The 22,815-nt window shown below is 45.0% G+C and overlaps 3 protein-coding genes across 4 annotated transcripts; 1 reads left to right on the top strand and 2 right to left on the bottom strand.

The window, feature by feature from the left end:
• The first annotated feature begins 5,892 nt into the window (after window positions 1-5,892).
• Window positions 5,893-9,449, top strand: LOC127316735 (RNA pseudouridine synthase 3, mitochondrial). Of its 2 annotated transcripts, none has more exons than XM_051347200.2 (8): window positions 5,893-6,233; window positions 6,969-7,040; window positions 7,143-7,301; window positions 7,646-7,774; window positions 7,860-7,976; window positions 8,092-8,193; window positions 8,439-8,597; window positions 8,813-9,449. In XM_051347200.2, the coding sequence occupies exons 1-8, from the start codon at window positions 5,928-5,930 to the stop codon at window positions 9,185-9,187; spliced, it is 1,419 nt and encodes a 472-aa protein (XP_051203160.1). In that variant the 5' UTR covers window positions 5,893-5,927; the 3' UTR covers window positions 9,188-9,449. The 2 variants fall into 2 exon arrangements, with proteins under 2 accessions (XP_051203160.1, XP_051203161.1); XM_051347201.2 differs by having other exon boundaries at window positions 6,182-6,233; window positions 7,133-7,301.
• A 283-nt stretch (window positions 9,450-9,732) lies between these two features.
• On the bottom strand, window positions 9,733-11,210 carry LOC127316737 (pentatricopeptide repeat-containing protein At3g42630). The gene is made up of 2 exons (XM_051347202.1): window positions 11,004-11,210; window positions 9,733-10,922 (listed from the first exon to the last, which is right to left on the bottom strand). The coding sequence occupies exons 1-2, from the start codon at window positions 11,130-11,132 to the stop codon at window positions 9,861-9,863; spliced, it is 1,191 nt and encodes a 396-aa protein (XP_051203162.1). The 5' UTR covers window positions 11,133-11,210; the 3' UTR covers window positions 9,733-9,860.
• A 1,638-nt stretch (window positions 11,211-12,848) lies between these two features.
• On the bottom strand, window positions 12,849-17,971 carry LOC127316738 (RNA-binding protein 208). The gene is made up of 12 exons (XM_051347203.2): window positions 17,570-17,971; window positions 16,493-16,554; window positions 16,044-16,146; window positions 15,512-15,588; window positions 15,359-15,420; window positions 15,179-15,266; window positions 14,859-14,934; window positions 14,263-14,293; window positions 14,033-14,155; window positions 13,806-13,897; window positions 13,519-13,692; window positions 12,849-13,427 (listed from the first exon to the last, which is right to left on the bottom strand). The coding sequence occupies exons 1-12, from the start codon at window positions 17,732-17,734 to the stop codon at window positions 13,134-13,136; spliced, it is 1,347 nt and encodes a 448-aa protein (XP_051203163.1). The 5' UTR covers window positions 17,735-17,971; the 3' UTR covers window positions 12,849-13,133.
• Between the last annotated feature and the right edge of the window lie 4,844 nt (window positions 17,972-22,815).

Below are 22,815 nucleotides of genomic sequence, written 5' to 3'. Positions count from 1 at the left end.
ATTTGTTGGGAAGTATTTTAAATCATGCTCATGATTCATCCATCCCAACTATGCCTATCTAGCAATTTTATTGCATATCAATTCCTCAAGGCTCTCACATGTGCAATATAGATGAAAGTGCAAATTTAGTTACTTCTTTTGGTATCCTCGTTTGTGATACTTGTTCCCTTTCTCAAATGCATCCCAACTATCTTCTATCCCTTGTTGATATTTGTGTTGTATTTTAGTTGTTTGTGGTTGTAGTTCATGAATGTACAATAAGATAAAATTGAGCCTTTGGCCATGCTATTAAGCAAAAATTCTTATTGGTATATTGCATGACTTCGTCTTGGATATCATACTATTTTTCTTGCGTATCTAGTGTGTGTGTGCATGTTTCTTTGTGGATAAATATCTTTGTGATATTTCCCACTTAGAGAAACTTATACACATAAGATATGATACATCTCCTTTTGATATCTTATTTATTTATTGCGTGTTGATTGGTCATGCTAAGCAATATAATTCATTGAAGACTATGATGATGCTTTTTGCTCATCCTTGTAATAGTCTTATAATATGCTTTATCATGCCTTTCACATATCCTCTTGGTTGAGCCTTTTTATTATGGTGCCTCTTACTTGTTGCTCAACTATTTGTTTGTTGCAAGTGTTTAGCTTACTTTTCTATCTATGATCTATTACAAATGTTTGTGTTTTAAATGAGGGAGTGAGGATTCCATGTTATGCATATTGTATTCAAATGCAACATTTTATTTTATGCATGTACCTTGGGGAGCTTCCTCATTTGATTTAGAACACTATCTTGTGGCGATCATTAGAGTTTGATTCACTTGGTATCTTTTGTTATTGAATGATATTATGGGAGTGATGATTCCATGTTTGTGCACTTTATACTCCAATGCAAATTGTCTAGTTTTGTGCACAAACCTTGGGGAGCTTCCTCATATTATTTAGAGCAATCTTCTTGATCTTATCATAATATCTATCTTTCTTTTGGTATCTTCCTTGTGGTTCATTTGGTTGCTTGCTTCATTTGTTGAAGCTTCTTGACTTTGTTATCTTTTTGCAATCTTTGATCCTATCTATAGTGTGATTCCTTCCAAATATTCGTCATTGGATATGTGCATTTGATTCCACTCAAATTATGAGAAATGCACACGCTATGGAGGAACTCTCACTATATAGGCCTTCTAAATTTTTCACCCATTTCGGCAATTGGTGCCAATGGGGGAGAAGTTTGGAGGGTTTAAGGGAATTTGGTTATGTCTTTGCTTTGTGCTTAAGCATGTGCCTTTATTGCATTGCATCTTGTTGCTTTGCATAGTTGAATATTTAGAGGAAACTCCACTAGGCTTTGAATGCCAATATATGCAATGAAATTCAAGATCATTCACACATGCATATATTATGGGGGAGTTTGCTCTATATATTCAACTTATTTGTTACTTAAATTCCTTATATAAACCCTCTCGAAGAGATTGTCATCAATTACCAAAATGGGGGAGATTGAAAGTGCATGGAGCCCCCATGTGTGGTTTTGGTAATTAATGACAATCCCTATGGACTAATGTTTGCATTGAGTTATATTTGTAGGAGTTGTCCATAGGCAATTCTTGAACCATTTGTTGGCTTCAAGGTTGCAATAAGAAGAAATTGATGAAGGATATCAAGTGTCAAGTATGTCTTGAAGATGAAGATGAAGTGAGCCCTCAAGTTACTTCAAGACATCAATATGATGAAGAATGAAGAATGAAGTGCAAGTTCAAGATGAACCAACTCGAAGAGTTCATAAGCTTGAAGCTTGCCATGGAGAAATGAAGTGCAAGTTCAAGATGAGCCATCTCGAAGAGATCCTTTGCTTGAGTCTTGCCATCCATATGGTGATCATGGATATGTGAAGATGCGCCGAATAAGAAGCTCTCCCATGGTGGATTATGGGGGAGCAATCCACATGGTGTTCATGGTTATGTGAAGATACGCCGAAGAAGAAGCTCTTCCATGGTGGATTATGGGGGAGCAATCCACAAGACTTCGTCAAGCAAGCACAAGCAAGAAAGGCGTTCCATCTTGTTGAGGTCAAGATCGTCGTCATCGAGCTCAAGTGGAATGCGCAAGTATAAGGTTTGCTCTTGATAGGGTTTCTTTCTCACCGGTCTCATAGTGTAGTTGGAGACCGGTTTATAGTTTAGTTGCCGTACTATCAAGAGGGCTCTCGAGTGAGTAACTCGATTGTATCGTTCGGAGAGAGCTCAAACCTTTGCATCCTTGCATCATCTTTCTTGGTTGTTATTTGGATCTTATCCATGTGATGATTTAGAGCTTGTGCTTATTCTCATGACAAGCTCTAGTTCATCAAGAATGGTTTTTGCACGGGCAACTTGTTGCATTTTCGAGATTGGAGGTTTTACCGGTATGTCTTTTTTAGATAGGTCAAACCTTTCATCATTTGTTTCTATCCTCCCTTGTTGGACTATGATGGTTTCCTGCATGATCTTGTAGAGCTTGTTCCTAGCTTCAAAACAAGCCAAAGATCATCAAAATCGGAGTCCGGATGCTAAAGTTATGCCCCTTTTAGTTTTGGTGTTTCTGCAGTTTTGCCAGGCCGGATTTTTCAGAAATATCCGGGCCGGATATTTCGGAAATATCCGCGCCCCAAACGGCTAAGGACCGGAAGAAAAGCAGCTCTGGATAGGGGCCGGATTTTTGGCCGGATTTTGACCAGGTTTTGTCCCTGAGGCCGGATAATCCGCCCCCCGGATAATCCGGCCCTTACTTAGGCCGGATTATCCGGCCCTGGTTTTGCCCAACGGCTCGATTTTCTTGGGGGGTATAAATACCCCCCTTCTTCCTCCTTGGGCTGTGCTTCTCTCACACTCTCTCTCCTCCATTGTTGAACTAGAGAAGCTTGCTCCATCTCTCAATCCCTCCATGATTCTTGCCCCCATTTGAGGGAAAAGAGAGAGGAGATCTAGATCTACATTTCTACCAATCAAATCCATCTCTTTGTGAGTGGAACTCTCTAGATCTTGATCTTGGTGTTCTTTGTGAATTCCTTTGTTCTTCCTCTCTTATTCCCCCAATAGCTTTTGTAGCTTTGTTGGAATTTGAGAGAGAAGGACTTGAGCATCTTTGTGGTGTTCTTGCCATTGCATTTGGTGCATCGGTTTGAGTTCTCCACGGTGATTCGTGGTGGTGAAAGTAAGAAGGTTGTTACTCTTGGGTTCTTGGAACCCTAGACGGATTCTAGGCCTTTGTGGCGGTTTGTTGGGAGCCTCCAATTAAGTTGTGGATGTGTGCCCCAATCTTTGTGTAAGGTCCGGTTTCCGCCTCGAAGGAAATCCCTTAGTGGAACCGTGACCTAGGCCTTTGTGGTGAGGGTCACCGGAGATTTAGGTGAGGCGCCTTCGTGGCGTTCGGTGTGTGGTGTGAGTACCGCATCTTGGGGTGAGGCCTTTGTGGCGTTGGTGTGCATCGAGCAACCACACCTCAAGGTGAGCCTCTTGTGGCGTTCGGGAGCACTAAGCCACCGCACATCTCCAACGGAGATTAGCACTCGCAAGAGTGTGAACTTCGGGATAAATCTTCGTCTCCCGCGTGCCTCGGTTATCTCTATACCCGAGCTCTTTACTTATGCACTTTACCTTGTGATAGCCATCGTGCTTGAAGTTATATATATCTTGCTATCACATGCTTGCTTGTATTGCTTAGCATAAGTTGTTGGTGCACTTAGGTGAACCTTTGCTTAGAATAAGTTGTTGGTGCACATAGGTGAACCATAGTATATAGGCTTTGGGCTTGACAAAGTAAACGCTAGTTTTATTCCGCATTTGTTAAGCCCATCTCGTAAAAGTTTTAAACCGCCTATTCACCCCCCTCTAGGCGACATCCGTATCCTTTCAATGTCGTTGTCCGGAACCGATGGCCCCGAAGTGACAGAAATCGGGACAACCGGAGGGGATGGTAGTGATGTGAGGATCACATATGTTCACGGAGTGTTAATGCTTTGCTCTGGTACTCTATTAAAAGGAGTACCTTAATATCCAGTAGATTCCCTTGAGGCCCGGCTGCCACCGGCTGGTAGGACAAAAGATGTTGTGCAAGTTTCTCATTGCGAGCACGTACGACTATAATTGGAACACATGCCTATTGATTGCTTTGTACTTGGACACCGTTTTATTATTATCTGCAAATGCCCTGCTATGATTGTTACATGAGTTTCTCTCATCCATGCAACGCCCGTTATCCGTCCCCGTGCCTACAGTATTTTAATCCTGCTGTTTACTAAAATCACTACTGCTGTCTTTGTTACTCTGCTGTTATTTCACTCTATCGCTATAAAACTGTTACTATCGATAAACTCTTGCGAGCAAGTTCTGTTTCAGTGTGACTGAATTGACAACTCCGCTGTTAAGGCTTCCAAGTGTTCTTTGTCTCCCCTTGTGTCGAATCAATAAATTGGGTTATACTACCCGCGAAGACTGCTGCGATCCCCTATACTTGTGGGTCATCATTTGGCTCGAGGAAAAGAGGAGAGAGTGTGTAGGATATCTTCAGACCCAGTATTACAAATTGGGCACTGTCTAGAAGTAACAATATACCTATTTGCTAGAACTCCCAAACATGGTATCAACCCATGGAGTGCTCTCCACGCAAAAATCTTTATCTTGGACGATAGTTGTAAACCCCAAAGCTTCTTCCATACTTCACTTCCTTGTGATCCTCCAATGTCCATCACATTAGGGTTTTGTCTTTAAAACTAGGAATCCCATTTAGCGTGATAAGTTGATCTAAGTGAGAATAAACCATTTTATTTTGTTAAATGCCAAGCTACAAAATCTTGAATACCTGAAGGAGCCATTGCAATCTCAAATATCCTATTAGCACCCACACTTCAAAAAATATCTTGTATCAACTCCTCGCCCCATGATCCGTGGATGGATTAATGAGCTCCGAAACTTTCTAAGAGAATAGATCCTCTTGGAGTGTAGACTCTTCTTGTTGGATTCGTTGGGATCCATGGATCCTTCCACACATTTATTTGATCTCCCTCTCTAGCTTGCCATATGCGTCCACGATTAAAAAATTAAATTCCATAGATAACACTTTGCTAAGTAAATGAGTTACCACCTTTCAACTTTAAATTTATGATATTGCCATCACGATAGTACTTAGAACGAAAAAACCTTGCACACAAAGAGTTTGGCTCATATGGTAGCAGGGCGAAAGCCTATTTCGAGGAGGCAAAGAGCTTGGCTCCTCCATCAGTCTCTAAATTGTTTTGCTAACATGGTCGTGCTAGAAATATGCAAATCATGAAACCTCGTACCTCCTCTTTATTTTGTAATGCACATCCTCCACCAAGGGAGCCAATACAATTTCTTGTAGTCATCATCATGACCCCCACCAAAATTATGAAATAACATCAATTATATCCTTAGAGATTTTCTTGGAGAAATTGAATACTATCTTTGCAAAATACATGTATGGTTTGAGAAACTGCGGGGAGTGGGCATCACCAAATGATCTCGCTGGAGAATTATACTCCCTCCTCCCACGAAAGTCGAGACATATCGAAGGTTTATCAAAATTTAAATGTATCTATTAGTATTAGTGTTTAGATACATCCAAAATTTAAAAAACCTTCGACATATTTCGTGACGGAGGGAGTAGGAGAGATGGTGAGAGCTAGAGTACAAAAGAAGGGTCCCCTTCCCAAGGCAATGACACACGGGTCCCACCAATAATGAGACTCGAGAATTCAATTTACTGGGCTGTCGCATCAAGGTTGAGAATTACTGCCCATGTTACAGGCCGGATAAACAAACGGCCCATCCACTTGGTACCATGGGCTTAGCATCACGTCGGCCTAGTTGCGCGGTTTACCAGGCAACTGCTCCGGAATCAGTGTGGACTAGGCGTCACCAAATGATGCTGCGCCGCCGCCTGGGGCCGTGCCCGTGGCCGGCGTTAAACCGGCGGCTGTCGCGCCTGGCGCCACCCGCGCCCGCGCCGGTGGTGCGCGTGGACAGCAACAACGTGGCCCGCCTCGGCGCGCCCAAGCCCGGGCCGAAGCCGCGGCAGCTGCTCTCCCTGCCGCCGTTCCCCGCCGGGCCCGACCCGCTCGCCGGGAGGAAGGTGGCGCCGCGGCGCGTGACGGCGGTGAGCTGGGTGAAGCACTGCTTCGACGACGTGCCGCAGGAGGTCGTGCAGGCGCACTTCAACAAGAGGCAGGTACGTATTGGTGCCCCGCCTCCTTCCTCTGTACTGTACCGATCATTTTATCAGCTACCGTGCTTGGTTCAGTTAGTGATACCATGCCACGAGAGTTGGATTATTGTTTTCCTGCCCCGTGAATTGCTTGTTTCATGTGTGGACTATTGTAGTAGTGGTGAACTGCAATGTAGCTTCTTTCATGCTCATGCAATTGCTACCTTTGTGTTATTATCCCACATCCCCACTTGCTATTGCCACTACCAGAGGAAGGATTGCAGGACTAGGCTGATCCTGCGTACAAGGATCTAGAAGGTTCTAGTAGGGGTATACAATGGAGATAGAGACCAGGGAGGAAGAAGGGGTCGTGGCCTCCCTTGCCAGGGTCCTCCGTTTCGTATTCTACAGTAGTTCTTTGATGTCCCTACCGTTCGCCCTCCATCCCCTTCAATTACAATCTTGCCTCACTCTCCCCTCATGCCTTGGTCCTGTATCTCCTTTATCACAGCAGCCAACTCGACTAGGTACAGTGGTCCACACGGTCCGTGACACTTTGCAAGACTGATAATATAGGATGAAGAGTTGTGTTAATGATCATATACTATGCGTTTATGCCGTTGAGACATTTGCTTTGTCAACAGTTTTCCATGTTGAAAAGCTTCTTGTTGTTAGCTTCTCTCAATTCAGTACCAGTTCAGACTATATTTAGGTTCATTTTTCTATCAGAGATGAAATGAGCTGCTATCGGTTGACCAGGTTTTCGCTGAGTGCTCAGCGCAGGAGGTTTCAGGGGAGTGCATTCGGAGCCAGAAGCATCATTTAAAAAAGGTATATAATGGAGATCCCATGCTTCTCTTTTTTTCATACTTTCAGGGAAATGTTGTTGTATTATGTGAATGAAGTAAAAATATGCTCAGCAGTTTGTTGCAGATCAAGCATCATGAAGTGATGGAGCCTGGCATGAGAATTCATCTTCCTGTGTCTGTGGCTGAGGCCGAGATAAAGAAGCGCTATGAGACCATTCCCTCTGCGTCATTGCATCCCAATAGAGATGAGATTGAGTACTTGAAAAGGCTTGTCATCTACAAGGTAATTGTTTGTTGTATGTTGTTTTCTGATTAGTTGCTTGCATAATTACTGCCGTAACAAAAGCTTTTCTGTGGGCAGTTGTGTAAGCCTCTGATGCTGTGGTATTGTCAGTAGTGCGGTAAACTAACTTGCACATACAGGATTGTGATATGTGTAAATCAGTGTCTATCACCTGTTATATTACGTTAACGGTACTGTAAAAGTGTCATTCACAAGTTGCTTATTGACCGTGTCTATTGATGAAAGGTTTCACATTGTCATCATTTCAGTGTTTCATCCAGAGTTTGGTGATTTTTATCCCTGATTTACATTCATCGTAGTATGCTGAAATTTCTAAATTTTAGGACTCGGCCATACTTGTGCTTAACAAGCCCCCAAAAGTGCCCATGAAGGGGCATTTGCCTGTACATAATAGTATGGACGTGCTTGCAGCAGCAGCACTTAAATATGGAAATGAAGAGGGTCCAAAATTGGTAAGACTGGTTCTCATTATGTTGCGATACCATGTATAATCTTAAGCTCTCTCTTCTAATTTTCTTCCTTTGTTTGTAAGTGCAGGTCCATCGACTGGACAGAGATACTAGTGGGTTGATGTTGATGGGGAGAACAAGAGAAAGCTATACCCGGTTGCACTGGCTCTTCACTAGCATCAAATTAGCAAAAACAGCTTCGCAGGTTAACCTAAATTCATGATTTTTGCTACTTCGCAAGTTGGGTTCCATCTAAAACTGCACGTTTTATTTTGTGATAATACCCTGATGGTGTCTTATATTTTCTATGGATCTTGTAGACATGGAATACTGCCTGTGAATCATACTTGCAGAGGTACTGGGCGTTGGTCATCGGGGTGCCTAAAGAGAGCGAAGGAGTTATACATGCTCCTCTAACAAAGGTATTTTCTCATGTATATTATTAAGGAAAACATTTGATCGTATGAAATTTGCTATATAAGATCATTTTCTGTTGTTACTTCAACCATTGTATCATCTAGAAGATGTAGTCGTCAGCACTCTCATCAACCATCACAGTTGCTGCATCATTTGCCCCTTGCCACGAATTGAAACAACATGTAGTAACAGTTCATTTGGTTTATCGCAAGTTTTGTCATAGGTCCTAATTTCTCTCTTGGTGAACTAGGTACTTCTTGATGATGGCAAAGCTGAGAGGGTCATTCTAGCACATCCCTCTGGCATAGATGGTGCACAAGAAGCTGTAACCCAGTATCGGGTGATGGGACCCACCATCAATGGCTGCTCCTGGATTGAGTTGCGCCCATTAACAGGGCGGAAGCATCAGGTACTCTTATAATACCTAATTCTGGTGAACACCTTTCTGTAAATTTATGAAGATGTTAGCCATATGCTATTATGGATACGCCGTATATATTGTTGCATATTTACCTTAAAATGCCTGAGTTTATTGTAACGCGTAGAATATATTCACATGTCCCGTATTTGTTATCGAATTTTTTCAACTGAAGTCACCAGTCTCACTATTCCGCTCTTCTGCAGCTCCGAGTCCACTGTGCAGAAGCCTTAGGCACTCCCATCGTTGGAGATTACAAATACGGGTGGTTTGTGCACCAAAGGTGGAAGCAGAATCCCCAGCCGGACTTTGAGCCCTTCACCGGGGAACCATACAAGCTGAGGCGTCCTGAAGGCTTGGAGGTTCAGAAGGGCAGTGTTCTCTCTAAAGTCCCTTTGCTGCACCTGCATTGCCGGGAGATGGTGGTCCCTAACATCGCGAAGTTCCTGAGTAACACGGGAGATTGGCACGATAATGGTACTCCATGGTCCAAGGAGAAGCCCAACCTCCTAAGGTTCCTCGCGCCAATGCCCGCGCACATGAAAATTAGCTGGAATGTCATGTCTTCCTACCTAGTGTGATGGTCCCTTTTGTTATCTGGACATGTCACTTCTGTATGCTGAATTGCTCGATATGAGATGCCTCTAAGCTCATGTTAGTGTTTATGGAGTGCCATATCCTGAAACTCAGAATTAGGGGAGTTGCATGTAGTAGCGTTGTTTAGGTTTCCTTTGTGACTGTGAGGATGTAGATTTGTAGCAGCTAGCAATTCGGAATCTGTGAACAATTGATGTCAACATTGTAACTTGTAGGAGGTTATAAATCAATTTTTGTCTGATCTCACCAAGACTCTTCCTCAGTTCCATTACATCTATGATTTAGTTTCCAAGCATAGGATCATCACTGTGAGGTTGTAGATTTGTACCAGCTAGCAATTCAGAATCTGTGAACAATTGCTACCAATGTTGTGTAACTTATAAGAGGTTATTAATCATTTTTTGTACTCCCTCCGTCCCACGAAGAATGTCGGAGGTTTGTCAAAATTTGAACATATTTAGTACTATTTAGTGTCTAGGTACATTCAAATTTAGACAAATCGCAGACAATATTCATGGGACGGAGGGAGTATGATCTTACCAAGACTCTTCCATGGTTCCAATGCATGTGTGATTTTGGTTTCTAAGCATAACATTCATCACCGTGTACTTTGAACTAGCATCTAAATACACTGCGCTATTGTTGCACTGATGAAGCTCAGTAGTTCCAGAAGATTTGGTTTCTCCTGTACTGTTTCTTCAAGTAGATGCCGAGCAGGCTGTAGTACGTCCACCGGCGTTTCCCGCCAGCGGCCTCCAGCACGGCCTCGGAGGTGGCGTGGAAACCCCCTTTGCCGAACGCCTCGAACACGATGCCGTCCGTGGCCACGACGGGCTGGCCTTCGCCGTCGAGCCGGCGGAACGCGAAGGAGAGGTTGCGCGCGAGCCGGCGCTCCATGTATGCGTCCACGAAGCAGCCGTGCGTGACGAGGTCCGGCGCCACGCCGTCGCGGCGCATGTGGTCGGCGGTGAGGTGGAGGTCCCAGAACATGCACATCTTGGAGAACGCGGCGGCGCGGATGTTGAAGGTGGTGAGGTCCGGCCGGAACCCGGCGTCGGCCATCTCCAGGAACGCGCGCTGCAGGGACTTCATCTTGAAGTTGGCCGCGAAGGAGAGGAGGTAGAGGTTCCAGAGCAGGTTGCCGGCATTGCGGCGGCCGAGGCCGAGGCCGCGCACGAACTCGCCGAGCCTGTAGTACTCGCGCCGCGCGACGTACGCGGACGCGACGGCGCGGATGGCGTCGGCGGAGATGAGGAGGCCCGTCTTCCTGAGCCGGCCGACCGCCGCCTCCGTCTCCCAGACGGTGCCGGCGGCCGCGTAGTGGCGCACGAAGGCGTTGCCCGTGGCGGAGTCGACGCGGAGCCCCGCGCGGGACATCTCCTTGAGCGCGGCCTCCATGAGCGCCAGCTCGCCGGCGGCGCCGAGGCAGGAGACGGCGAGTGGGTAGAGGGACTGCGCCTGGGCGGGGTCCCGCGCCGAGAGCTCCCGCACGGCGAGGAGGACCTCGTCGGAGCGGCCGAGGCGCGCGTACGCCGGGAGGAGGCGGGGCGCCGCGGCGGCGAGGCACGGCGCGGCCGAGCTGAGCAGGAGCTGCGCCCAGATGGACTGCGCGCGCGCGAAGTCGCCGGCCTCCGCGCGCGCGACCATGAGGGCCGCGGCGTCGTCGGCGTCCGGAGACGCGGTTGTTGGACGGAGGGCGGCGCGCCTCGGCGCCGGCGTCTGCGAAGAAACGGAGTCGAGGTGAGGTTCAAGAAAGAGAGGGAGTTGGCTGCAGGAGGAATATGGAGAGAGGAGACGGACCTGATGATGCGAGAAGGATGGGATGGCGAGCTGCGCACGGTGGTGCTCCGGGAGAAGGAGAAGACGAGTGGCGGGGGGAGGCGGGCGGCCGGTGGAAGGCGGCGGCCGTGGAGGGAGGAGGGTACCCATCTCACCTCACCTCACCGTGTCGTGGATACACGGCTTCATTTTTACAGGATATACCAAAGCGATGACCCTGCCCAACGGATGTGCCATAGAAATTTCATACGAGAATGAAAGAAAACTCTGGCCATCCAAAAACTCGTCATAAATCAACCTAGGAGGTGATAAATCGACTAAAATTGCAAGCCTGCACCAGGCACCAGCACTAGTGTTCAGGAGACAGGCAGAGTACACATCTGATGGCAAATTAACAACGTTGTTGCCCAGACACCCAGACATGTTATCGGGACATCTCCAACAGACGTTCAAAATGATCGCGCGATCCCTTTGTGTCGCCTCGTAGACATGAAAATATTTTTACCTATTTTTTCTTTTTCATTTAATTATAGATAGAAAAATTACAGAAACTACTACTCCCTCCGATTCATATTAATTGACTTCAATATGGATGTATCTAGGCATAGTTTAGATACAGCTGGGTTTCAAAGTTTAGAACATGGTTTCAAAATTGCAAAATAAGAAAACCTCACTAGGGTTGGACGCAAAGAACGCTCCTAGGCATCCACACCCAATCGCCCAAACTAGAAAATCCAGCTGGGTTCTGTGTGCCTATCCTTAGATGTGCGGGAAAAAATATTCAGAAACCTACACTGGTGGCTTCAATTGGCCGGTGACCATCTTCACTGCAAAGAAAGAACACTCAAACAACACTAGCTGTCGGTGTCCTCACCGGACTCATCCGTGTGGTAGTGCCTGCGGCAGGATGTCTTGTCGAACACCTTGACGATCATCTCGCCGTCGCCTTCGTAGAGGAAGGTGAGCAGGTAGCCGGCCTCGAGGTTGTGGGCGTAGGAGAACTTGTCCCACCCGGTGTGCAGGTACATCTTTCCGTGTTCGTCGAACAAGACCTCGACATGCTACCAGCAAAAGCCACATCTGGACTCCCGCAGCTGCAACTCGGTCGCCTCACACCGTCGACGAACTCGCCGAACTTGTCCGGCAGCCTCTTGATGTCGAGGGCGTCCTCGTCGAAGCAGAGGATGAACTCGAAGCACCTCGCCTCCTCCGAAGACGATGACGCCGCATGCGATGGCGATCGACGGGGTGATGCTGCTCCAGCACGGTGGCCCTAGCAGCGGTGACCGCGCCCGAGGCCTCGACCTCCTCGCCGGGCACCTAGATCAATTATGCATTCCCTCGCGGGGTTGTGGGGAGTGGCGCTATGGTGGAGGTTGTGTGACGGCTTGGATTTGTGTGGGAGATGAGATTAGGTAGCCGCCATTACTTCGTTGGCAGAGGTGGACGACGGCCGCCCGGCAGGCGAGGCATCGCCATTAACGTCGCGTCAGCCTCATTGCTAGTTCTGACACCGCTGAGAAGACACGTCGAGGCAGGGTCACTGTCAGACGGGTCAACGTGGCGCAAACTGATGAAGCGGCGCCAATACTAGCGCTGCTAAGAAGACACATCAAGCTAGGGTTGCTGTCAGGCGGGCCAGACGAAACGCGGGCCAGACGAAACGTCCACCGAGACGCGAGCGGCCACGCAGCGCAACCACAAAGACCAAGGCGCATATTTGGACCGCATTTGAGTCTCCACGAACAACCCGGTCATTATGCGTCTGGCCGCTCAAACCACATGATTTTGTAGACCATCTGAACATCCAACCACACAACACATCACAATAAACCAGCATGAGCACCCTGCACCCGAAGACAATCCTCAGGGGAAGAACAGAAGAGCATTACATTAATCAATCGCACATCCACATAAGAATACATCAGTTACTCTAATAATAAGCAGGGCTACCAACGAAATTACACAAGAAAATGGTCAATAGTACAGTAACGAGAAGACAATGAAAATAAAACACAATCCCGTGAAGAAAAGCTCTCGCCCAAATCGTACAGGAAAATAGAAAATAGGAACCGAAAAGAGAGGAAGGCCAGGCTTGCATGGAACAAGCTGAGCACTACAAACGCCTTCCTCTGATAATAACCCTATATACTAGTTGTAGTACATCAGCTGCTGCGCCGACGACTGGTTCGGGTAGCCATCGTAGAGAGCCTGGGAACCAGCAGCAAGGAGCCCCGCGGATACCTGACCAGCGAGACCGTGCTGTCCGGCGAGCTGCCCAGCCGCAGCCTGGCTTAAGGCGAGCTGCCTCTGGTAAGCCAGAAGTTCAGCTGTTGAGAAGCCTTGTGGCACACCAGCCATTGCTACGGGCTGATAAGAAGCGACTGGCGGTGGCAGTGGCTTGGAAGATGTCCCGGGCGGAGTTGGCTTATTGCCCCACGAGCACTACAGGATAAGAGAATGAAATGCATGAACAGTTGTGTAACGAATAAATAAAGATAGCAAAAGGAGAATAAATATTTGCTTTGGAAGTTACCTTTAGTGGCTTGCCACGAACAACCAATCCATTGGCCATCTGAATAGCCAATGCTGCTTCGCCGTGGGTACTGTACCTTACAAATCCAAACCCTTTTTCCTGTTGAACACGAACTTCCTCAATAGCCCCAACCCCTAAGTTGTAGAATTGACGGTGAAGCTCATCCCGATTAACCTGACAAGTTAAGCAAAAAAGGTATCCTAAAATTTTCTGCTGACAGGAAAAGGCAGAGAAATAACTTCCTCACATGAGGTAAGGAAATTCCGCTAGCAGAAACTTAGCTTTACCTCATGTCCAATGTTGCCAACATACACCGTAGTGAAATCAGGATTGTTCTCTGGATTCTCTTTACTTCCCGTATCCTGGTTCGACTCCATTGCTGCACAACAGAGGACAAAGCTAAAATCAACACCTGCCTTACTAGCTCAAATCATCGCATTTTTTGAGCTGAACAAGAAATGTGAAAACAAATCTGCCATGAAAAAAAAAATATTGTCATTATCAGACAACTTACCTGCATTACTCGAACTACCATTTGTTAGTACAACTGTGTTATGATTGTCCGCTTCCTGTTTCTCTTCTGCATTAGTCTTTGTTGCCCAGTTGCACCTAATTTGTCTGCTGCCAAGCCATTTACCTGTTGGAATATATTAGTTTACAAGACTCGGAAAGTTGCAACATTAGAATATCAGCAGAAAATACAAAGAAAAATATAATCAATCGCAAGCTCCAGCGCTGGCATACCAGTCATTTCAGTTATAGCAGTTTCAGCTTCCTGCACGAAGAAACAATGTAGTATTTAGCGACAATACAGATACAACACTGCACTCTAACTTATAACTTTATTCCCATTTCTTTACTTGTAACTGTAAATGTAGGACTGATCATAATAGTAGTACCCATTTCTCAAAGAAAAGGTTATTTATGCCCTAATGAGTTTACTAAAGGAAACTGCAGCTAGTCATCAAACTTCATGTGATGTTATGCTAAATGCAAAATTGCAACCAAAGTTTGGATTTGACTATAGGTGATGCAAGAAGCCAGAAAAATTCCAGTACTACAGATAATAATTTGCATGATAGGAAGATAAATATAACAAAAAAAAAACATGAGAACCAAATAAGAAATATAGTTCAAAGTTCAAACTAATAGTACTTGGTAGTTGGTACCACAAAACAAGAAGAATTCACTGAGTTAAAGTACACCAACTGTGCAAATGGGGTATGCACAATCCAACTGTATCAAATGGCTCGAATACCAGAATAATAGGTAGACTCATTTATTTCAAAATGGCAAAACTACTGCTAAATGCAAAGAGAAATGGCGTGAGTTGTTCATACCTGTTGATTGCGGAAGGAGACAAAGCCATAACCTCTGGAGCGTCCAGTTTTATTGTCCCACATGACTCGAGCATCACTGATCACAAATGACACAAATGAACAACTGAAAAGCTACAGAAAAGCAGAAATGGGAACAAAGGGGGAATAATTTCCAAAATGTGTCATGCTAGATTACTATATTCATACAGCGTACCAACGAGATACAGCTGATACAGATAGAACAAATACAATTGCTTGAATAGCAAGTCAGCAGTTTAAAGCATAGGCTGTACAATAGAACTTAAGAGACGTGTTAACATGTTACAAGGAGAAAGACTTACGAACAAGAAGAATATGTTGAGAAACAGGCATAAAGTGTTGCATCATTCACTTCAGAACTTAAATCACCAACAAAAATATGGAAATGCCCTGGAACAATTCAATGGTCATGGTTAACCAAACAAGGGTTAACTTATAAAATGAAGAAATGACATGATAAGGGTTTGAAAATAATATCTCACCAGACGTATCCTCTCTCTGTGTACTTGCGTACGCCCAGTTCACCTTGATTGCTTGACCGTATCTGAGTGACATGTTTCATGATGAACATCATTAGCAGCTAATTCAAGATTCTGAAACCTGTGTTGCTGAAATTAGTTTAAAAAATTACTTACATGTGACGCCCATGAAGGGTCATGATTGAAATAGCTGCTGATCTCCGATCATAGTAATCAACAAACCCAAAAGAAGACTGTCAAAGGAGAAGAAATATTTTTTGTCAAACAGATGAAAATTGACAGATAACAGTAGGCTTTTGCCAGTTTAGCAACATGATCAGTCGTATGCCAAAAAATACCAGTATATTTTGAGAAAACAAAAAGGCATTGTCCCAATGCATTGTTACTGAAGTAAGTATATGCACAAGTCTAAGACTAAGGGCTAGGTAAAATTCATTCATAGACACATAACAAGGAGAAATTCCAATTAGCATGTTCACGGCGAGTAGGACACATGGCAGACACGGGCTAAAGAACATTAGGAATGTTGGAATATTAAGACATTGGTGTTCTCTAACTTTTGTCAAACCTATGGCTCAGCCAAAGAGGTGCATGGACATGAGCCATCAAGGTGATTGAAAGGTGAAACCCTTTAAAAACAATCATTTCTCATTGTAGTTCTATTCTTCCATATGGTGTAGAAATGCACCTTTTCTTTCCGAATGAGCTTGCATCTTTCCACTGGACCAGTGCTCTGGAATACTTCAATCAGAAGGCTTTCACTGACATTAGGGTGTACGTTTCCCACATACCTAGTTGGCATAAAATCGTGATCAAATCAGATTCCAAAAAACATTATTCAGTACAAAAATAAAGATAGATATCAAACACGTATATTTAGATTTAATAACTACAGAACAGGACTTTTAGCACCAGATTCAACAATAAACTATGCATGATCAAATGTTTACCACATTTGTTTCATTCTGGACTTCCACATATAATATAAACATTAAACCCTGTTACACTACGCAATTCCACATTAATTTTAAAATTAAACCACAGTTCTATAACTGAAAGGAAAAAAGGGGAAGGTTAAGCTATAAATCACATATGGCTATGGGGGTAAAAACAGAAAAGAACGCCGGAATCACTCACACACTGCGGCATGTGGATGGATCAAACCCAGGTGGGAGATTGCCATTCGAAACAGGCTCCATCTGCAAAATTTAAAATGTAAAAAAATAAAAAAGATACACGCCGATGCCAAAACATGTTGAGGAGCAAAGCAAAATAAATAGCACAGAGACAATGGTAAGATTTAATCAAATTTAATGGAATTAAAATCCAGTTCTCCAAAGTCATATTTGTTATGCTATTATAAATACGACTACATGTTGTGTTCCATCCAAGCATGTCTCTCTCTCCCACCCTATTTTCTCTTAATCTGCTAAACCTATGTGATGTGCACATGAAACACTGTTCCCTCATTCAGCTAACGAATTTGTGAGCAAAGATCAATATATCATCATTAATAGGCAAAATCAATTAACAAACTTTATACATATGGAAACATCAGTAGCACTTGCTCTGAGGAACACAGACACCGAAAGCAATTTAATTTTAAAAAATGGTGTTTGTTATGCAGCAAGAATGCACAGTTAGCCAAGGTAGCGAGGGGGTAACTAAGGAAAATCCAAACTCAAAGCAAACAAAAAGTTTGCAGCTGCACACCAAGATGGCATGCATTACAGCCATCAAATGTGCGTATATAAATAATAGATGTAAAACATACTGAACTCATAAGGAGGCAAGGTGCATAACAAAACAAAAAACTGGTAAACGCAATGGAAACCCTGGAAAACAAAACAAAAAAACTTGTCTTTATGTCCAATTACATCGAATCACCTCCCTCTACCAAAGCCAATTTTCTTGGACTCCCAATAACAATGGAGCAATGTTCCAACCAGCTGGAGCACAACAAGACATGTGCTACCATGCAAATGAAACGACAGATGGCAACATTAGTTGCTCAATTCCACGGAAGAAACTTCAGTAATCGAGCAAAACTCGCTAACGAACAAGATACACCTAACCTAACAACTTCGGGGGAAAAGGGGGGGATGCACCAAGCAAGCAACAATCTTCCGCGCTCGCAACTAGATCGGCGTGCATTGCTGCACCCGGATGCACGAGCAAACAAATAGATCAGAAAGCGAGGAAACAGAGAGCGACCTGAGTCATGGCCGCGGCGGCGGCGGCGGCGAGGACGCCGGACTGATACTGCTGCTGCTGCAGCGCCTGCTGCATCAGGAGGGCCTGCTGCTGCTGCTGTTGCTGCTGCTGCTGCCTGAGCCTCTGCTGCTGCTGTTGCTGCTGGCTCCCGCCGGCGCCATTCATCTCCTCCGACTCCGACCGGATCGAAACCCCGGGCGACCGAGGGCCCTCGCTTGAACCGATCGATGGATCAGCGGATTGGATCCAACAGATCGAAAGATTTGGTGGCGAATTTCTCGCGAGGGATCGAGCAGGGCAACGGAGGAAGAGGAGGTGAGATTTTTCCTCCTATTTTCTCTCTCTCCTCTTTTTTCTCCCTCTGTTTTCTGCTCGTCGGGCTTCAATGGAGATTAGGGAAGGGGCAGGGTTAGTTTCGGAATTTACCCATCCGGAAGAGATGACATGGACCTCTCTGTGTGGCTCCCCGTTCCCATGGCTCACTGACGGGTGGGCCTTGTCTTCCTGCCTCCAACTACTTCCTAAGATTTGTAGCGGTTTCAAATTCAAATATATTTTTGAGCGAATTTCAAATTCAAATATAACATGGTATGGCTGTTTTGCCCAAATATCATATGTACAACCTAGATCCTCGGATTATGCATTGAGATTTGTACGCTTTTGCCCGGGGTTTACCATGGTGTTCCCCTCTAGGTTGGTCGAGTGGTGGCAGCGTGGAAAACCCATTCATTTGTATTAAGCATGCTTTTTGTGAGTTCATATGGTGTACCTAGTGCATACATATTCGAAAAGAAATTTGTGTCTCATCAAAATTTTTAGTGGATCTTTTTTAGGTGACCTCGAAGCTACTCTTTGTGTAAAGGTTCGTGGTTACATCTTGGGAGCCTCCAATTTGGTTGTGGATGTGTGCCCCAAGCTTTGTGTAAAGGTGCCAGTTGCGACCACAAGGCAACCGCTTAGTGGAGCGTGGGCTAGGCCTTTGTGGCGTTGCTCACCGGAGAACTGGGTGAGCCTTCGTGGCATTGGTTGGCCTGCGGGAATCATATCGTCGTCTCTCTGTGCGCTCCACCTTGGTCACCTCTATCCTCTCACTGCCTTTACTACTTTTATCTTGTATTGTTGGTTGTATCTTGCCATATAGGTGGATTCACATAGTTGCATATCTAGAGAATTTAACTTTGTGTCAAGCCTAAATTGAAAAAAATTAAAATTTGAGATTACACCTATTCACCCCCCCCCCCTCTAGGTGTCATACGATCATTTCAATTGGTATCAGAGCCTCGGCTCTTATTAGGGCTTTACCGCCTAAGAGAGTATGTTCGAAGAGGGGGTTGCTAGTTTGGAGCATGCATCCATGGAGGACATCAAGGAGTTGAAATCGCCAATCTCCTCGATGAATGACTCCATGAGTGAATTAAGGGAGATGATGATGAGCTTTATGCAAGCTAATAAATCTCCTATCCCTCCTACCACCCACTACAAGAAAAGTTCTGATACTCAACGTCCAATTTTCGTCAGGTATGGCCCTTTTTTCGTCGACTATGGGCCTAACCCGACGATATGGGTTATGTGGTCCAAACTGCGCCAGGCAAAGTCCTACCACGTTATTTTCGGTTCGTCGCGTTCGGGCGCCCTTCTGCCACGGAAAATCGGAGCGTTGCAGAAGTGTTTTCGGGAGCCCGTTGACTGCTGACGTCATGCAAACTAACACGTGGCAGACGCCGTTAACTGCCAGTTAACACCGTTAACCTGCTGAAACCCCGTGGTAGATGGTAGGCCCACACGAGGCCTGCCACGCCTTAAGCGGGCCGGCCCATTTAGTTTGCGGGTCGGGCCAGCTGACTTAGTTCCGGTCAACTATATAACTGGGCTGGTCTATTGGGTACGTGGGCCGGGCCTAACCTCTAAGGTTGACTGGTCAAAACTTAAATGGGTCGGCCCGCTAAGCACGTGGGCCGGGCCGAATGCCTTCGTTTAACCGATCAATAGGCAAACGGGCCGGCCCACTAAGCATGTGGGGCCCACTTTCCTGTTAGCGGGTCGGCCCAGTTAGTATGTGGGGTCCACCATAAAGCAAGTGGGCTGGCCTAATAAGTTAGTGGGCCGGCCCACTAAACATGTGGGGCCCTCTTTCCTGTTATCAGGCCAGCCCAGATAGTAAGTGGGGTCCACCATAAAAAATGTGGGCTGGCCCAACAAGTTAGTGGGCCGGCTAAAAAAAAGGTGGGGCCCACTTTCCTGTTAACGGGCCGGCCCAGTTAGTATGTGGGGTCCACCATAAAGCAGGTGGGCTGGCCCAACAAGTTTGTGGGCCGGCCCAATAAGCAGGTGGGACCCACTTCATGTTAACGGGCCGACCTAGTTAGTAAGTGGGGTCCACCATAAAGCAAGTGGGCTGACCCAACAGGTTAGTGGGCCGACCCAATAAGCAGGTGGGCCCCGCCTTCCTGCTAACGGGTTGACCCAGTTAGTAAGTGGGGTCCACCATAAAGCAGGTGGGCTAGCCCAACAAGGTAGTGGGTCGGCCCAATAAGCTTGTGGGGCCCACTTTCCTGCTAACGGGTCGGCCCAGTTACCAAATGGGTTGGCCCAATAAGCACGTGGGCCCACTTTTCTGTTACAGGGCCAACCTAGTTAGTGAGTGGGGTCCACCTTAAAGCAAGTGGGCTGGCCTAATAAGTAAGTGGGCTAGCCCGTTTAGTTGCTGTTTAGGATTTTGCGGCCGGCACATATGTGATTTCGCTTAATTGGGTCGTTGAAGGGATGGGAATTTGTGATTTAGATTGCGCAGAACATAGAAAGATACTGAGAATATTTACGCAGCACATGATTTCTGTCGGATCGCCTCACTTACCACAAGCACCATAGAAAAAATGCGCGAAAGAACTATAGAAACTAACTAAATATTACATCAGGTGATGGATGAAAAAATATTACAAAACCCAGAGAAATTGAATGGTAATTAAACCTAGTAATACAATGAAGCGATTCGGCAATCTTTTAAGTTGTCCGTGGACCACCTATATTTGAAACAAAGACATTACAAGTTAAGACAACAACAATGGAATGGCAAAGACACTACAATGTTGTCTACCAAAGAATTTGGAACTCATCATTTCATCGTTATAACAAGATCATTGTAATGCGCACAGATAGTCTACCGGTATGGGGCTAATATAGACTACCAATAAGCAAACAAAGAGTGCATGCCGCATACCAACAACCAATATAACAAAGCACGTTAGAATGAAACAGCAGACTTACTACTGTCGAGTCCCATGCAAACCAACATGTTCAGGTAGTACAAAATTGGCATGAACAACATAGTAGCAGGCTATAAATTTGTAACAACGACTGAGCAAGATGAAGTTATGATGGCTACATCTACAGAGCAGAGAATGTAAACCAAAAATAGAAGTTACGATGGCAAAAGCTAAAGAGGAGGGAATGCGAACCAACATGTGCCAAGTGCAATTACCTCAAATTGGCCGTGAACTGAATAATACTCCTGAACTTATAGTGAAGGGAATGCAAATCAAGATGTTTCGGGATATAAACTTGTAATGAGCAACACGTAGAGGATAGTTAATGCTGGAGCTTAGGATGGACCAGATACAAAATATAGTGGGATGTCCTGTGAACTTGTATAAGAGGGAATGCAAACCAATATGTTCAGCATTCCATATGTGAGCGTCATGCCAAGTAAGAGAAACAAGTCAATAATGCAGCTTTTGAAGAACAAGATGGCACACAAAATTATTATCTAGTAGTATGACAAGTTTATTTGTACTACAAGCTAGATAGCAGAGTGATAGCATGCCAAACTAAGTCCTTACTTTGTTAGCTTACGATGAACTAGATACAAAACAATGACATCACCTGTAGTACAGGGAATGCAAGCCAACATGTTCATGGAGTAAAAAATTGGCACGAACAACATAATAGCGAGCCATAATTTCCGTAACAACGACTGAACAAGATAAAGTTATGATGGCTAGATCTACAGAGCAGGGAATGTAAACCAAAAATAGAAGTTACGATGCCAAAAGCTATAGAGCTGACATGTGGGACCCATGAGCCAACAGGTTCCTCAACGTTTCAAAGGTGGCATGAGATCGAAAGAAAAAGGCAAGTGACCAAATATCAGGAGCCAAAAAATAATCCAAGAAAAGAAACTTTATTGTACATAGCGGATGACATGCGGGTCCAATTTTTGCAGCAGCGGTCTCAATGTTTCAAATGCGGCTTGGGATCAAAAGAAAAAGAAAGTAGCCAAAAATTAGGGGGTAAAAAAAACTCCAAAAAAAGAAAGTTGATTGTACATAGAGGATGACATAAGGGTCCCATGAGCCAGCAGGTTCCTCAATGTTTCAAAGGCGGCATGAGATCAAAAGAAAAAGGCAAGTGACCAAATATCAGGAGCCAAAAATAATCCAAGAAAATAAACTTGTATTGTACATAGAGGATGACATATGGGTCCCATTTTGTAGCAGCGGTCTCAACGTTTCAAAGGTGGCATGAGATCGAAAGAAAATACAAGTGACCAAATATCAGGAGCCAAAAATAATCCAAGAAAAGAAATTTTATTGTACATAGAGGATGGCATGTGGGTCCCATTTTGTAGTAGCGGTGTCAACGTTTCAAACGTGGCACTAGATCGAAAGAAAAAGGCAAGTGATCAAATATCAGGTGCCAAAAATAACTCCAAAAAAAGAAACTTGATTGTACATAGAGGATGACATGCGGGTCCCATTTAGCAGCAGCTTACTCAACGTTTCAAATGCGGCATGAGATAGATAGAAAAATGCAAGTGACCAAATATCATGAGCCAAAAATAATCCAAGAAAAGAAACTTGATTGTACATAGACGATGACATGTGGGACCCATGAGGCAGCAGCATTCTCAACGTTTGCAAGGCAGCAGGGATCGAAAGAAAAAGGAAATAGCCAAAAATCAGAGGGTGGAAAATAATCCAAGAAAAAAAACTTTTATTGTACATAGAGGATGACATGCGGGTCCCATGAGCCAGCAGGTTCCTCAACGTTTCAAAGGTGGCATGAGATCGAAAGAAAAAGGCAAGTGACCAAATATCAGGTGCCAAAAATAACTCCAAGAAAATAAACTTGATTGCACATAGAGGATGACATGCGGGTCCCATTTTGCAGCAGCGGTCTCAATGTTTCAAATGCGGCTTGAGATCAAAAGAAAAGGAAAGTAGCCAGAAATTAGGGGTAAAAAAACTCCA

This window comes from Lolium perenne, chromosome 7, assembly GCF_019359855.2.
Source record: "Lolium perenne isolate Kyuss_39 chromosome 7, Kyuss_2.0, whole genome shotgun sequence".
NCBI lineage: Eukaryota > Viridiplantae > Streptophyta > Magnoliopsida > Poales > Poaceae > Lolium > Lolium perenne.
This window is presented reverse-complemented; position numbering and strand designations above follow the sequence as displayed.

Bases quoted from the DNA above. Each gene is read 5' to 3' on its own strand.
- LOC127316737 (XM_051347202.1), bottom strand. From the start codon at position 11,132: ATGGGTACCCTCCTCCCTCCACGGCCGCCGCCTTCCACCGGCCGCCCG. The intron at 10,923-11,003 runs GTCCGTCTCCTC...GTTTCTTCGCAG, and splicing joins CATCCTTCTCGCATCATCAG to ACGCCGGCGCCGAGGCGCGC.
- LOC127316735 (XM_051347200.2), top strand. From the start codon at position 5,928: ATGATGCTGCGCCGCCGCCTGGGGCCGTGCCCGTGGCCGGCGTTAAAC. The intron at 6,234-6,968 runs GTACGTATTGGT...TCGGTTGACCAG, and splicing joins CGCACTTCAACAAGAGGCAG to GTTTTCGCTGAGTGCTCAGC. The intron at 8,598-8,812 runs GTACTCTTATAA...GCTCTTCTGCAG, and splicing joins TAACAGGGCGGAAGCATCAG to CTCCGAGTCCACTGTGCAGA.
- LOC127316738 (XM_051347203.2), bottom strand. From the start codon at position 17,734: ATGAATGGCGCCGGCGGGAGCCAGCAGCAACAGCAGCAGCAGAGGCTC. The intron at 13,898-14,032 runs GTAAGTTGTCTG...TCTGTTGTGCAG, and splicing joins TGGTAGTTCGAGTAATGCAG to CAATGGAGTCGAACCAGGAT. The intron at 13,693-13,805 runs GTAAAGCTAAGT...TTAACTTGTCAG, and splicing joins TTGGCAACATTGGACATGAG to GTTAATCGGGATGAGCTTCA.